Source organism: Apteryx rowi, unplaced genomic scaffold (assembly GCF_003343035.1).
Source record: "Apteryx rowi isolate R43461 unplaced genomic scaffold, aptRow1 scaffold_17, whole genome shotgun sequence".
NCBI classification, from domain to species: Eukaryota; Metazoa; Chordata; class Aves; order Apterygiformes; family Apterygidae; genus Apteryx; species Apteryx rowi.
In genome coordinates, this window is record NW_020447974.1 from 4,173,679 (window position 1) to 4,189,642 (window position 15,964).

The window sequence follows — 15,964 nt, forward strand, 5'->3', positions numbered from 1 at the left end:
ATTCTGACACGGTGACTGTTTAAGATATTGGGATGGGGAGGTGGGGGGGAGAACAAGCTTCTGAGTAGTGTCAACATTTGTCTCTCTCTCTTTTTTTTTTTTTTTTTTTGGCCTTTCCTCTGGCATGTAATATGTTTGTTCCAGGTTCAAAGTTCTGAAACTGTATATTTCAAAACTTTGGCATTTTATCCTGGCAGTCTCTTTTAGGTAATTTTTATTTTTAATTTATGTATAGGGGTTTGTGGGTTTTTTTTTTTTTTGCTCTTTTCAGTTGAATGGTTGTATTCAAGGTAAGCAAGGTAACTTATTAAGAGTGATCACCTCAAGTTCTGAAAAGAATTTCAGTAAAATGAAGGATTCTGTTAAGCATTTTTAAATTGAGTCCCTTGCAGAATGTGGTATATGCAAAATACATTGGTATTATGATACAGAAATGTCATTGGCAGTGAGATGGTCTCAGCCACATGATCTGTTTATGGTTTTCTGCCTCTAACTAATCCTGGTTCTTATCAAAGTTAGCTCTGAGTCTTCACTGTCCACACACACAAACTTTGACCTTTAAATGATATGTTACTTCCCTATTTGGGAATGGCTGATATGGGGGTATGAATCAACCTACTTTTTAAGTAGAGCTCATATTTATATGCCTGTTCTGTAAGAAAAATCACTCTAGTGCTGTAATCCTTTCTGCTGCTTTCTTCCTCCTGTGATTCATTAGAACTACCACTGTTCAGCTAATTTAGAGCTGTTTTGTTGAGAAGGAATGTAGTTCACGCTTTACAAGTGTGGAAACTGAAGTACGGAGAGACAAAGTGACTTGTTCAAGGTTACTAAACAAGCTAGAATTACTAACAGGTCACTTCTGTGTCTAGTGTTCTGTCCATCAGATTGCACTTGATACAGTTGACTGAAAGAACGCTAAACCATCTCATTACCAAAAACTGTTGTCCTTGACCCCAACATGTGAGCAAAATTCAGGAGTAAGGACCCATCATGTAGATAGGACTTTGCTGTGGAACTGTTTGCCTTCTCTAGATGTGATTAATTTGTCCAGTTGGGCGGCTGTTCAAGTGCGTGTTTTGCATGTTTCATTAAAAATATTCACATAATGCAAAAGTGCATTGGTTGTTACTTTGCAAAGAAATTATTTATCAGTGCTCTAAAGTGATGTATATTTGTGTTGCTGACAATATATACCTCTTGTGGTCATGGTAGAGCATGATTAGCACAAAAAAGCTTTTATTATGCTTCAGTTTAGAAAGCTGTTTATGTCCACTGGCCTTTGCGCTTTGTTTTATTCTGCCAATTATATGTTAAAAAGGAAAAGAAGAATAAAAAATGGGTGTTGTATTTGCCATTTACATGTTGAGATCAAACCCTTCTTTTTGCTGGCCTGAAATAGTTTACTTAAATTCTTTTCCTTTGAACTTTTACACTTTTATCTCTCTTGCTGAACTAAAGAGAGAGTTGGTTTAGGAAAGGTCTCTTGTGCACTGTCTGTGTGGGAATCCCTCTGAATAAACATTCTGTTTTGTTTATCTTGGCTTGAAGCCTGACTTAACAGATTCCAAAGCATCCAAAATACTTGACAGGTGATGCTTATGGGTTTACTGAATTGATTTTTTGCTTCCCAATGCCCTCCTGCTGTGGTTGGGATAATTTTCTTAGGAAAGAGAGGCTTGATATGATAGCGTGAGGGACAAACATTAGCATTCATGATAATTTCCACAGTCCAAGTTGGACTTCTGTTTTACTTAAGCTAAGTGGGAAGAATGCAAAGGCTGAGATCCAGTGAGGAGCAAGCTGCAAATTGCTTTAATTCAATCTTGCTTTTCTGTTTTTATCATTTCAAAAAAACTGTACAAGAATACTTTTCTAAGTACTTTGTCTTCTCACTGCGTATTGGCTGTTTGAATTTTCTTCCCAAGTTGCTTTGCATAGTCTTAACAAAACTGTTCATATGAAGTATCTGCATACTGATTTTCATACTGAAGAAGGTGCTCTCAGAGGGATTCTTGTCTTTGACCATTCTTAGGCCTTTATTTTTACTTAGGGATTTTAATTAAGAAAAATAATTCTTTTATTTGTTGGATTTTTGTTTGCTTAGTTAGCAGTGTGTCTTTAGGGTAGTACTTTCAGAATAATAGCAAACAGAACTTTATGCATGAAAACCTGAAGAGCAGAGTATGACAGTTTTTTTCTATGAAATACTAAGCAGTCATAAATGTAACTGACGTGACCATACACCCCACCTTACTATTCCAAAATAGCTTGTGGGTTATCTGTGGTTAAGTGCACCAACAGTACTGGCTTTCTAATGTAAGCTTGTGTCTGATGGAAAAAACAAGAACATTTTAAAACTGAAAGCGTTCCACTACCATTTAAAAAAAAAAAAAACCTACATAACTTTAGATTTTTTTTTTCAGCTTCTAGGCCATAGCAGTAAAGATATCTGTTAATGTAAGCACCTGACAGCCTGTTACACAAGTGATTGTGGATTTTGAAATTATTAAATGGACTAAATTATTCTTGAGAGTATCGGTAATGGTCATAGCAGGATCATAGGTTCAGCTGTTTCATATGGGAAATTATTAGAAACAGCGAAGAGATTGTAAATAAAAGAAGACCAGTATCTGAAATTAGCCTGGTTGTTTGGTCTCCATCAAAGTACAGCATAACTTCATATCACAGATTTTATTTAGGACCAGATTTAAAATCACAGACAATTTCAGGGAATGCTTTTAGATTTTATAAATGTTTAACTCACTTCACTGTTTAAAATGCCTGAGAGGAGTTGCATGTAGAAGCAATTCTGTTTATATTGCCTTTTGGAAGAATGATTACATGTCATTCTTTAAAACATTTCTTGTCTTTTTGCTTTAAATCTTATGTCAAACCAATTTCTTGGTTTGATAGTTTATTTTAAGATAGGGCTCACCAGCGGTGGGGTAGAAATTGCATTGGAATATTGAAATTCTCTTTTTTTATCATCTTGGTCTTTTGTTTGTTTATTGTCTTGGTCCTTTTGTTTTTTATGAGGTTATTCATTTTATGGGAAGGCAGCTATAGCAAGCAAAGTATTTTCCCTGCCTTTGAATGCTTGCCTTAAACTACATTAGAATAGAAAAAATATTGCAAGTAATCTAAAATGAGAATATTTGATCTGTGTGAATTTGGGAGARGGAAAAAAAAAAGTCTTCCGGTAGCTTTTCTAACTAGTTTGGTATATAGATAAGTCTAGATTAGTACACTGTACATTTAGTCTTAGCTGTTATTCTAATGCTCAGACTAAGATTCTGGGCATGACAACAAAGCAATTTTTAAAGCTGGATTGGATCTTTAATGAAAAACTGAAAATTCACAGGTCAGTGGGAGAAACTGTAGATTTATTTTAACAAAATAAGCAGAAGTTTTGCATAGTAAACTCTTCCTAAATGAGGTAGAGGAATGAGTTTGTATGTATTTTAAGTCAGCTAAAATAAACTATGTTGGGGGGACAAAAGGTATAAGCTTTTACTTATGCCAGATACAATATTCTAGTTATTGTGATTTAATTTATTTTTAAAAGTGACATTTCCAAATATTAATATTTTTAAACACAATTTTAGGCCTTTGACTCAAGAAGAAATAGCTCAACGGCGTGAAGTTGCAAGACGAAGGCATGCAGAAAAATTGGCAGCAAATCAAGGAAAAGAGCTGTCAGAAAAGCCCCCAAGTGAAAATACATCTGAAGTGAACACTGGTGAGACAAAAAGTATATAATGCTCTGCTATCCATTTTTCTCAATAGACAGTGAGAAGAGCTATATACCTTACAAAGAATCATCCACACTCCAGTCCAAAAAAGTTGGTCCAGAAAATAAATGAGATTGAACAAATAGTCAGGAGGGATTTACGACAAAGCTCATAGTTTATAAATACTGTAATAGTTCCAAGACTTTTCGTATGGCCTGAGAATGTTCCTGCTCTCGGTAGCTTGAGCTACTCAAGCGAGACGGTACCTGGAAGAGAGATCTTGCTGAAAAATTTAATTTTTGTTCCATGTAGGAAGGCAGAATGATCCTCTTCCCCCTCCCCCCCCCTTGTGTATTGGGTAGAAAATTTCAGGTTTCTTTAGTTTCCTGTTGGACCCTTCTTCTGACCCTGTTACTAGCATATGACACTCTATGCCAATTTAAGTAATTCCTCTAAGCTTTTATCAGGATATCTGTTTCATTAAAAAAAAAACAAAAACCCTATTCAAATAACTGGTACAAAAACAGTGTATAAGATACAGGGGTATTTATTAAGTTATAATGGGGGTTTCTTACTACCTTTTAATGCATCATCAGTCATGATAGGCTATGATGTGTTTAATATATATATATATATATATTTTTTAGTTGGTGATGCAGAAACTGTTTTTATACTTCATATATTCTTCTAACTTTGACTAGGTGAAGAGCAACAGCTCAACAGTCAAATAGAGATCATGACCTCAAAGGCTACGAAACAGGAAGCAGACAACAAGGAGTCTTTCATTGCTTTTGCTAGAGTGTTCAGTGGTGTGGTGCAAAGAGGGCAAAAGATCTTTGTTTTAGGACCAAAATATGATCCTGCTGAGGCTTTGCATAAGGTAAGAGGTGACAGTGAAATGTTATGATAACTTGAGATTCTTTTGAAACCCCGATGACTTAATTTTTTACATGCTGTTCACTCATAAAGAGGTTCAAGTAAAAAATTCCAAAAGCATCAAAGTAATTTAGGAAATTAATTATTAAAAGGCTTTGTTTAGTTTATTTTAAAAATAAAACTACTGTTTTAGAGAAGGAACAGACCTTGTTTATAGTTTCTTTCTGTCTGAAGATCTCAAGCCTTTGTAGATCTTTTTTTATTAAGAGGAATAGACCATTTATTGCTCCTTAAAATTTCAGGATCATAACTTGTCTGCATATAATATCAAGTTTGGCAAAGGATATTCTGTTTTCTGCTGTTCTGTGAAAAGTGTTGGTTAAATGTGTACACATCAACTAATTTTCACTCTGATTAAAAATAGATAAGATTTTAAACCTTGTGTAGATTTTTATCAAAAGACAGACCTAAAGTGCCTAAATGTATGTAAGCACACATGACATGCTTGAAAACTTATTCTATGATTTTCAGCTGTTTGCGAAACCCAGTAATTTACAGTGAAAATAATTAATTCATAATAGCATAGTGACACACATCCATGGGCACAGGAGTTGTGCTAAGATCTGAACACAGGGTAAATAAACATCTACTCTGATATGGTCACCATCTGTCAGGGAGGTTTAGGGGGTTTTATGTATGCTGTGTAGCAAGAAGCTTCAAGTTTGGCAGCTCTACAATTCTCATTAGGTATTATAAAGTTTACTGCAATGGAGTTTCTGAAATCTGTTAATTTATGCTAAATTATTGAGGGGGTGGAAGCCATCAGTCATTCTCTTACAGGATCACAGCAGTCTCTATTTTGATGAATCTTTCAGTTTTCTGCTTCCTTACTTTGCCAGCTTAGGTCCGTTTTAGTTGACATTGGTCATCTGTGATTCCTGGTGTTAAAAAGTATGCACTTAGTATAATTATTTAAGATGATTGAATATGTTCACAAATATTATGCACATGCATACATGATTTTCATCACAGAATGTGAAAATGGTGCCCCAAAACCTGTTTGGACATGTTGCGCTTAGTATGCTATTAAAAGCAGTTATTTCAGCTTCTGTGAAGATGAACTGCTCAACTTATTAGTTCGCACAGGCACCTCTTAAACCTTTCAACATCTTTATTCTTTCTGAACTTGAAACTCCCCAAATAAGCAGCAAAAATGATGAGTCTCAAGAATTTCAAATGTCTAGTATGTGGTCTTTGTTTAGAGGCAAAGATGTTTTGCTGGACTGAAATGAGTACTTCCACACTGCCAGTGGATTGTCATCTGTCAGTGGGAAGCTGCGCCCTGTCTTGTTTTCTTATTAGCATAGACTGTTTCCAGAAATATGTTCCCTGAATAGCATGTAAGAAGTTTTTGAAGTGCTGAGGGAAAAGCCTACTACTTTTTCCAGATTTTTATTTCTTTTAGATAAATCAGTGGATTTTTTTTAAAGAGCTAAATGCATAGATAAGCTGGGTCACGACTGTTTCATATTGAACAAAAATTCAGTTTCTTATTTTTCAAGCAGTTACTGTTGCTGCTTTACTTGGTTCTAAGTAACATCACTGGAACCATATTACATTTTTTTTCTTGCATAAGCAATTTGATTTATATTAGGAAAGTTTGACTTTAAACTTTTCTACATAGATATTGCATAARGATTGAACCAGTTTTTTCCTTTCTGGAAAAACAGAAGGTTCATACAAAGCACCTATTGGAGTAAGTGGGAGCAGTCCTGAAATATATCTTAGATCAGTGTATTCTTGTAGAAAACGTTTTTTGAGGTGAATGCAGTCATTTGGTCTTCGCTTCACTTATTTTTAAATATGTTATTAAGCTGTCAGATATTTGTGGATTGATTTGGAGTGCTGGGTTTTTTTGTTTGTTTAAGCTGTGGCTAACTTCAGCTGAAGTTAGTTTTTATATTGTTTGATATTTTTGAAGTATTTTAGACCATAAGAATTGGATCTAAGTACCCCAAAGCAGACACCACTTAAAAGTAGAATTTGTTAGCAAGGCATGTGGGTGAAACATCCTTTATTTTGTTGTTTAATATTACTTCCTTATGCTGTATAAATAAAATTTGGGCTGAAATTTTGAAAACAGTGTGAAACTTCTCCAGCCCAATAAAAACTTCTTCCTCAAGATTTTATGTCCTGCCACAGACTCCTTTTTTTCTCAGAACTCTACGTGCTAAAAAGTAAATCCTTATATCTTGTTTGAAAGTAAGTTTTGTTAGTTTGTTTTAATGTAAGTTTTAAAGTTTGTTACTATGGAGATGTATTCTGCTTTTGAAGATTCAGCTGATTGAACCAGTAAAGTCATTACAAGCCTTAATATTGCCAAAATAGTTACCAGTAAATCCAGCACGTGCACTTCAATACAAAGAACACCTTGTGTAGGGGAAAAAAAAAAATTGCCTTGGGGGAACAAGAGGGAGCATGATGGTATTGTATAAATGGTGTTAAATGTTTTGAGATAGTGATTGTAGAAGTTCGTGCATTACTTACAAAATTATTTTAAAAATTTATTTTACCAGTAACAATGAAGAGGGAGCTAAGAGTAAAAATTAAGAGATAAAAATTAACAAAGAAGGCATTCTTCTTATATTCTTAATAGCATTTTGTTCTTTCTCACAAGATGGGGTTTTTGGAAGGAAAGACAGAGTTCTTGTTAGTTTTGAACATTAACTTTTGAAATGAAAATGCTTTAGGATGTATTCCCTAGTTTTGGAATGCAAGGAGTTTTTCAGGAAGATGTTTTTATCAATACTAAGTGATAAATGTCCAACACTGGTTGTTTTACTCTGTGTAGTTGTCAGCCCAGTGTTCTGCTACAGATGATCTGCCATTAGTACCTCATATGACCTGCTGTACATTGGAGAATCTCTATTTGCTCATGGGAAGAGAACTTGAAGATCTTGAAGAAGTACCTGCAGGAAATGTTCTAGGTAAGATTTAATTAATATTTCATTTCCTAGAGATTGAAATCCTTACATCATCCAAAATACACCGGAGTATTTTTGATATGATTAATGATAAGAAAACATAGCTTAAATCTGTGAATATTTTAAGTTATGCTGCATATGCAAAAAACAAAAAGGAAGGTAATCTAATTAAACTGTGTTGATTTTTGTGACCTTTGGATTGTGAGGAGGGAGGAGATTAATAAGTAGGAGAAAACTAGGGATTACACTAGTCTCATTTACTGTTATCTTTAGTTTGGAGTATTGCCAGGTAAGCATCACCGGCAGGAATTGCCAAAGGCAGCAGTAAAGTCTAAAATTTCATAAATTGCCAGGATTAAAAATAATATTTTTCCAACAGTGGAATCTCTGTAGTCTGACTTTTCTAGTGATGCGGATAATTGTAGTTTTATTAATGAGTCTGCTTGAACTCTGGTAAAAATTACTTTTTATGTCTGTGGCAAACTCTGAACTTTTTCCACATGCATGTTTCTGCATCGTAGTCATTGAGTTATGCTCTTTGTGCCAGACTTGGACCTGTTTTGCTCTAATAGCAATAGAGTTAATAGCATTTTTTGTTGTTTTTTTTTCATTTTTCTTTTTTTAACATCAAAAGCAATTAATAATTTAGAAAGTGCAAACTTTAGAAGTTACTTGGTTCTTTCTGTTAGTCTTTGTTTTATGGATGAAAATGTATGAACTACAGCAAAACTTGAGATTTTTTCGTACCTATACTCTGATTTCTAGAAAGTTGAATAAATGTGTTTCCTTAATATGTATGTGTGGGTTTAAAATGCATACAAGCAATTTTCCAAGTTTCTTTTAAGTGCATACTTCACTGAAGTTTTAAAAAGTTAAAAGCTTATATGTAGATTTATATTATTTACATGTGGAAAATGTTCTAGGCAGTAAAAGCAATTAATGAAATTATTTCATGGTCCCAGGCTAAGTAACTTCACGAAGACTGCAGAATTCACAGTATTATAATAGAAAACTTGAAAGAAACTTGAGAGAAATGCCCATTTGGTTGTTAGGCAGAATGATTCTCCAGATATGGAATTTATAAATACAAGATACAAAATTAATTAGAAATAAATAAATAAAATAAATAATTAAAATGGCCAGATTTTGTGATCATTTGTACGTGAACATCTCTAGAAGTCATTATTTGCCTTTTCCTCATRAATTGTGGGAAATTCAATTGACCCTCTGAATGTTTAGACCTTTCTTGGAAATATAAAATAATCTCTTAATGTTTTGGTCAATATTTTCTAAAGTGTTGAAGAAACATTTTCAGAAAAAATAGTACAATTTTGGGCAATGTTTAAAAAAATAAAACAGAATAAGCTGCAATTTTGGCCAAAGTAGAATGTTGCACTGGAAACAGCTCTTGCTGTGTTCTGCAGATACCTTTCTAATCTGTTCCTAATCTTGGTTAGATTTAGATTTAGAATTGGGACTAATGCAACTGTGAGGTTTAGAATAGGACAATTTGAGCTAGAAGGACTAGTTTGTTTTGAAATTTTCCAGTAAATACAATGACTGCTGATAGCAGTATGTCATTGTGGGTTTTTTTTTTGTTTTTTTTAATGGTAGTTGGATTCCTGCTATTTTTGTAAACTGTGACAAGATTTAAGAAGAGTAGCAATGGTAGATCCAGAATGACTGATGTATTTCATGTATTATGAAGGGGAAAGCTGAGTTTGGGCATTTAGAGATTCTAGTTCATGTATTAGTCTAAGACTTTAAAATCAAGTTCTGTGAAAAAATCATCATGGCAGGGGTATGTGTTTTCCTGGCATCATTTATTAATGGATATGTATAAAACTGCATTCAATCACAGAATAGTTGGGGTTGGAAGGGACTTCTGGAGATYGTCTGGTGCAACCCCCGTGCTCAAGCAGAGTCAGCTAGAGCAGATTGTGCAGGACGCAGTCCTGGGTTTTGAGTATCTCCAAGGATGGAGGCTCCACAGCCTCTCTGGGCGACCTGTTCCAGTGTTCAACCATCCTCACTGTGGGAAAAGTGTTTTCTTATGTTCAGAAGAATTTCCTGTGAATTTGTGCTCTTTGCCTCTTGTCCTGTCACTGGTCACCACTGAGAAGAATCTTTATACACATCGATAAGATCCCCCCTTAGTCTTATCATCTCTAGGATAAACAGTCCCAGGTCTCGCAGCCTCTCCTTGTGCGAGAGATGCTCCAGCCCCTTCATCTATGTTATGTTAGCCAGGTTTTTCAAAGGAAGCACAGCCATTAAGTTGACACGTAGACTGAGCACTTGGTCATGGGAGATATCCTGCTGTATTGTTTCTCTGACTTCTGGGACAAGTTGGAAGAGATGACACCTATTCCGGTGTTTGTGGAAGACCAAAACTATAATTACTTTGAGTTCTGGTGTATTTTAGTAAAAAAAATACAAATAGATGTACTCTTTCAGAATTGGATTTTGTTAATCCAGGCGGTTCATCATGCTGGTTCCAGTTAGCATGTCCCTGGCATTCAGACCATAAGCAGTTGGTGAATGTGAGTTTTATTTGTAAGTCTAGTATGTTAAAATTCTGAATTAGACCTTGCTCCTGTCTGGATGCCCATGTTGACCCTTTTCAGTATTAAAAAAGTAGTAAATATCATACATTCTGTTTACTTCAAAGGACAAAATGTGATTAAGAGTTCAAAAGAAATAACCACTCTTCAAAAAAAAAAAAATTCTCTTTATGCTTGCAGAATAGTAAATAATAAATATTCCTGTTGCTGCCTGCTGTGGAGAAAAATATATCATGAGAGTTATATTGCCTAATTCATGTGAAGAGTTGTACCAAATTTCAAGAAGTGCTTTTGTAACTGATTAAATCTAACAAAAAGTTGTGTGCAGTGTTCACTGCAGAGTGGGGCCTAGCTTTTCTGTAAAGAAAAGCATATTAGTTGAGTAATAAAAAAAGTTCTAAATGGTGACACAAGATTGGTCATATTTAAAGGAATTCATTAAAATTTCAAGCTTAGATTTGACACACAGAGCTCTTAGCCAAACTATGTCTGGTATTTCACTTTTTTATGTTGACAAACATGTTTTCGTTTTTATCTAGAGCATACAAGCTCAAGTTTTTTTTCTCTTCCTCCCTTCCTTCCTCCCTCCTCTTTTTTTAAATCTGGTATCATTATAGAGTGTTTTTAGGACTAAAAGCCATTCTGGTTCATTTGTTTTTCCCATCTCCCCATAACGTGCATTGTTAATCTGCATAGATTCAAGGAACACCTTTTCTGACTTGATGTACCACATTCAGGAGAAAATACGATACCTTCATATAAAGCGTTCTGTAACAACTGGTGATGCAAGGCTTTTATTATTCCAGTTAGTAGCAGTGACTTGTGCTTCAAAGATCATTTATCTTCCAGCTTCAAAGCATACAGCAGTGATTTCTCTCCAGCCATATAAGGAAATTATTGTAGATTATCTAGTAAATTAAGTAAGCTTTTCTGAAAGCTTAGTAGTTTTACTCTGTGTAATTAAATTATTGCCAGATGGAACACACAATTAGTCATGACTGCCTGTTTCCACTTTTAAAACTCATGGTATATATATTTTTTCTTTCCTTTTTTTTTTTTTTTCTATTATTTATAGATTGTTTCTTACAAGCAGAATCTCTTCTTGACCCTAATGAGCAGCCTTTATACCGTTTATTCTGGTTTATTCTAAGGTGTAATGATCAGAGAAATGGCTTGATATCTAAGTTGTATTAGTGCAGATAACAAGAGTTCATTGCTTGGTCCTTGCATTCCATTAATATTTCCTTAAAATACTAATCTCATAGTTGTTAAAGAATCTCAGAAACTTGTAGTGAAATATTGTAAGAGGAAAAGGTAACAAAGCATACGATCTTTGAACTGCAGAGCTGTCCCAAAGAGAACACAAGACCAATCAGAGCTGAAAAAYAATGCTATCTCCTGGCCTAATGTGTGTAGCCATTTTAGGAAGCTTTAGAAAGTTATTTCCTGGTATTATTCCGAGTTCCTGGAAGTTAGAGTGAGACTCCACTTTACTTTTTCTTAATTTGTATTGCAATCTTGCTGCCAAAATATTTTGTCAGAACTATTTGTCAAGAACTCTTGAGTGGTATGTCCATTTCTATTAATATGGCAAAATCTGAGTACTGCCTTCTTCAACCTAGCTGTTTATAACTTACAATTTTACTTCTTTGCAAACTATGTGACTGCTATATATATATATATAATTTTTTTTTACAGTCCTTGGGTAGGAGGTGAGATATGACTTAAATTTAAAATAAGCAAGTTGAAACATTCTTAGGGATCAAGGATAATAGCAAAGTCTTCATAATAAATCTTTTAAAACTTATTTGTCAGAATATTCTAAGAAAAGAGTAAGATTCCTGTCCCTGACAAAAACATCCAGTTTATAGGATTTGTTATTTACAAGCACTGTGGATTTGCCCACTCCGTGAACAGCAGAGGAGTAGGCAAAGAAAGTGCCTTCTGAGGAAAGTGAGCACTGCCTTATTTTGCAGACTTTTTTCCTGCACTGCTGTTAGAGGCCCCGTGCCAGCAGACAGAAAATTTTACTTGGTAACTGGTACTACAGAGTTCTGCTTGGTACCGCTTTGAATGAGCAGACACCTTGGGGGAGGAGGAGCTGGTTAATGGAGCAGCAGATAAGGTTATAGTAGACTATCTATGTGCCCTTTGGTTTCAAATGATACATGTATTTAGTTGAAACTGCTGACTGAAAAACATGGTGGAAATTGAAACGGGCTATGAAAAATATCTTGAAGTTTAATTAGGAAGAATGTTAAGTGCTGATACAAAAATAAATCATGTATCTCAATGTACTGTTTCAGGAGTTAGAAGCACAGAGAGGGGCCTGCCACTGACTGTGAGCAATGTAGATTTCTAATGAAAGTTTTATAAACTGTTTAGCTATTATTTTAAAATACTATATTGCCTTTTGGTTGTTATTTTTCAAAAGAAAGAAGTTTTCTTTTCCGTTTTTTTTTTTTTTTAAGGGCAGGGTAGTTTTGTGCTAATTTGGGTATTTTCTACTTTTTTTTTTTGTTTATGTAGGGTTATTTCTACTTCAGCATCAAAGATCCCTTTGGACTGCCTACTTCTTTCTTTAAGCTTCCTTTTTAAGGAATAGCTTTTTAAATGTTCACCTGCAGAAAGCATGCTCCAAAGCTTCCACAGTGTCTCAGGCCCTTTCAGAGAATTGTTGCAAGGATGTTTTGTTGCTATTGAACAGGTACAGGATTAGTTTAGCCCTATTCTAAACAGGTTAGATATCTCATTGGAGTGTTGTAACGTGCCGGACCCCAAACGGCCCAGGTCTATAAGGTTGCCATTTTATCTTCTAGACCCATCGCTTCAAGTAGTTCATTTTTTTTAGAACATTCTCCAGACAAAGCATTATGGCTGTCTTCTTCAATACACTCTTTTTGATACCCTTTCTCAGTTTCTGTTAGGCCCCAAATTGCAGACTAAGAAAGCAAAGAAAGATGGGAAATCTATCAGCAACACCAGGTCAAAGTTGCTTCTCTTGTCCTGGAGCCCTCCTCTCTTTCTCTAAGGTATGTTGCTTTTTAAGAGCCGTAGGAATTCTGTCAGGAAGCTGGTACTTGTCCATGATGGGCAGATCTTTCCTGCCTAGTAGGGGGAATAATTACCTGGTGTCAGTCCTGTCTCCTGTAGAATAGGAAAAGACCGAGCTGTGACAATTCCTGATGGGCAAGTTCCCCCTTTTGTGTCTCTAAGCTCGCATAAGTAATGTGGAGTTTGTTAGTACCACAAAAGACAGGTAATCAGAATAGGTGAATAGTTGCTTGTTTTGAATATTTCACTTTTGAAAGTGTTCAGTATTCATTTGTTGCTTTTAAATAAAGAATATAAGATAAAAATTTGAAAATTGCAAAGGTTTTGGAATTAGGGGAGACTTAGCACTTTGTGTGTTTTACAGATTAATTTGACTTCTGTTAAAGGACTAAATGAGTGTATTTACTGGGGGACAGAAATCAGGGTTTCCTTTAATCTCATCCTTGTTTGTTTTCTTGTTTATTTAAATGCCCTAAACTGTCTTTATAGTCACTTCAGGCAGGGTTTTCTTTTCCTTGGTTTTATTTTTTTTAACTGAGGTTTAATCACCCTTCCTTATTGTTCCATGATAATCTGACTTTTATATTACAACATGGTAATTCTAGAAAATTAAAAAAAAAAAAAAGCCACAGCCTCTGTCTTGAATCAAAGGTGAGGTGAAATAATTACTGAAATATTTTGATTGAAGAAAATTACTTGGAGCAAGCTAATGCTTTACTCCCATAATATGGTAGACTGAATCCTGCAAGTATACACAATTACTTAAATATTTAGCTTAGTTTTGAAGAATTAAGCAGAAGGGAAGCAAACAGGCATCCTCCCTGGAAATTCATGTTTTCAAAGATAAATCTTTTGTTGTGAACAGAAACCATAAGCAACTACAGCTGTGACTAATTTTATCACTGGTTGTGATGTATTTGTATGCAATTTTATGTGTAGTTTTGAGAGTGAAACAATATCAGCTGCAGATATAAAATGTTTTCCGGATGAAATAAGGTCTGCCTTGGAGAACTTTGCTTCAAATCTCGATATGAATCTATAAGAAGTTTTTTGGGTTTTTTTTTGTCCGTAAGAAGTTAAATGCACACAATTTTTCTGTCAACAAACTACTCTTGAATGTTCTTGATATGATTAAGTAATCTTTTGGGTGACAGAAGGTTTGGATGTTTTTCTGGGAAGCCCTTCCGTTCTATCCTTGCATTTCTAATGTCTCCCAAACTGTTCCTTAGCTCATGAACAAAAAGTGCTCTCAAGTTACTCTTTTGTTGAGTGAAAGGCAGACATAAGAACAGTCTATCTGTTCTAGTCTGTTCATTAAGCTCTGGGACTTGGAATGTACATGGTATCACCTAAATAGGGTGAACAGGTTAATGTGCTGAAAATAAAATGTTTGATAGTTAAGCTCAGTGTTGGGTTCCATTCAAGTGGTTAGAATTTCACGGGATTTAGTCAAGAAAAGTTCTAGAATTCCTTAAGTGATTTGCTAGGTATGAATTTTTTGCCTCAGTTACTTTCTCCTGTAGAAGGAGAATGAATAATAATTCCCTTATATAGATGGTGGGAAAGCTCAAGGAGTCTTAATTTATAAAATATTCTTAAAATAGACTTGTGTTGCATTTCCTATGTTTGCATTTCCCTAAGATTGCCTCAGGACTTCTCTGCTTTTATAGGTTATAGAGATTTTTTTATTTGAGCTTCTTTTAGAGAACTCAGTGGAGTGGACTGATGAAAGTGGAGCTATCAGTATCATATGTCTGATTTCTGTGGGGGAGGTTTAGCAAAGGAAAATGACTTGTGGAATTTCCATAAAATGACCAGAAGCCGCAGTGTCTCAGCCACTTAGTTCCATTGTCGCGTCTGTTCAACTGAAAACACTTTTGTTTTAAGCATGAAGTCAAGTGGAAAGTAGCTGCACACTTTTCATTTGACTCTACCAAAGTTGTACTATTACAGATAAATTTTGAGAAACAGTATATTCCAAAATATTGTGGAGCTTCATATTTTTTTACAGTGATTTTGATAACATAAATACGAAAAAATATAGACCTTTAAAGACGCACATTACAACTGAAATTGATCAGCATATGCAAGCTATTTAATAGCCACGCAAACTGAAATTTTAGAATGCAACGCCAAAAAATCTTTGCTTGAGGTAAATGTATGGGTTACATTAGAATATTTCCAATTTAAACCATATGCAAATAACAGTTTATAGAGAAAAATGTAATTAGCTAATAAACTTTGTGAAGCTTAATACTGAATCAATATGGTCTTCCAGATACAAATTTTTGCTTGATATGGTGCTCACATGTTGCATGTAGTCACCATTGTTTTTAAGAATATGTAGGTTTATTGTATTTCAACTCAATGTTTAGCCGTTATTCCTGCATTTTTAAGGATTTCAAATGAAAGAATGAAATTATCAGGTAGACTGCAGTCATCCTTGAGCTAAAGTCTAGTCTAGGAATCAGCCTGAAAGAAGGTTTCTGATGGAACCAAGTTCTGAGTATGTCTTATGGTATTATAAAGTTGATCCCAGTACATGAAGCAGCAAGATTCCTGCTGAAAGTACAGAGCAGTGCAATGAAAATTCTTTGAGAATAAGTTGGTATTTGGAGCATAATCCATGTAGTAAACTGAATGGGCTATTTCTTTGAGATTGCAAAAAACCTGAAATTGTGGATCAGATGTAGGTGCAGACATATATCAGTAGTTAAATTTAATCCTTGGGTTAATATATGGGAGGTTCCCC

General features: G+C 34.7%; 1 protein-coding gene across 4 annotated transcripts in view; it reads left to right on the forward strand.

The window, feature by feature from the left end:
- Positions 1 to 15,964, forward strand: part of EFL1 (elongation factor like GTPase 1) — a 92,364-nt gene that overhangs the window by 23,314 nt on the left and 53,086 nt on the right. For 3 of the 4 annotated variants that reach the window (XM_026060487.1, XM_026060490.1, XM_026060486.1), the window contains 3 exons: positions 3,609 to 3,754; positions 4,436 to 4,614; positions 7,462 to 7,597. In XM_026060487.1, the coding sequence (XP_025916272.1) occupies positions 3,609 to 3,754; positions 4,436 to 4,614; positions 7,462 to 7,597 (461 nt within the window). The remainder of the gene's footprint in view (positions 1 to 3,608; positions 3,755 to 4,435; positions 4,615 to 7,461; positions 7,598 to 15,964) is intronic. The other variant, XM_026060488.1, reaches the window with a different exon arrangement.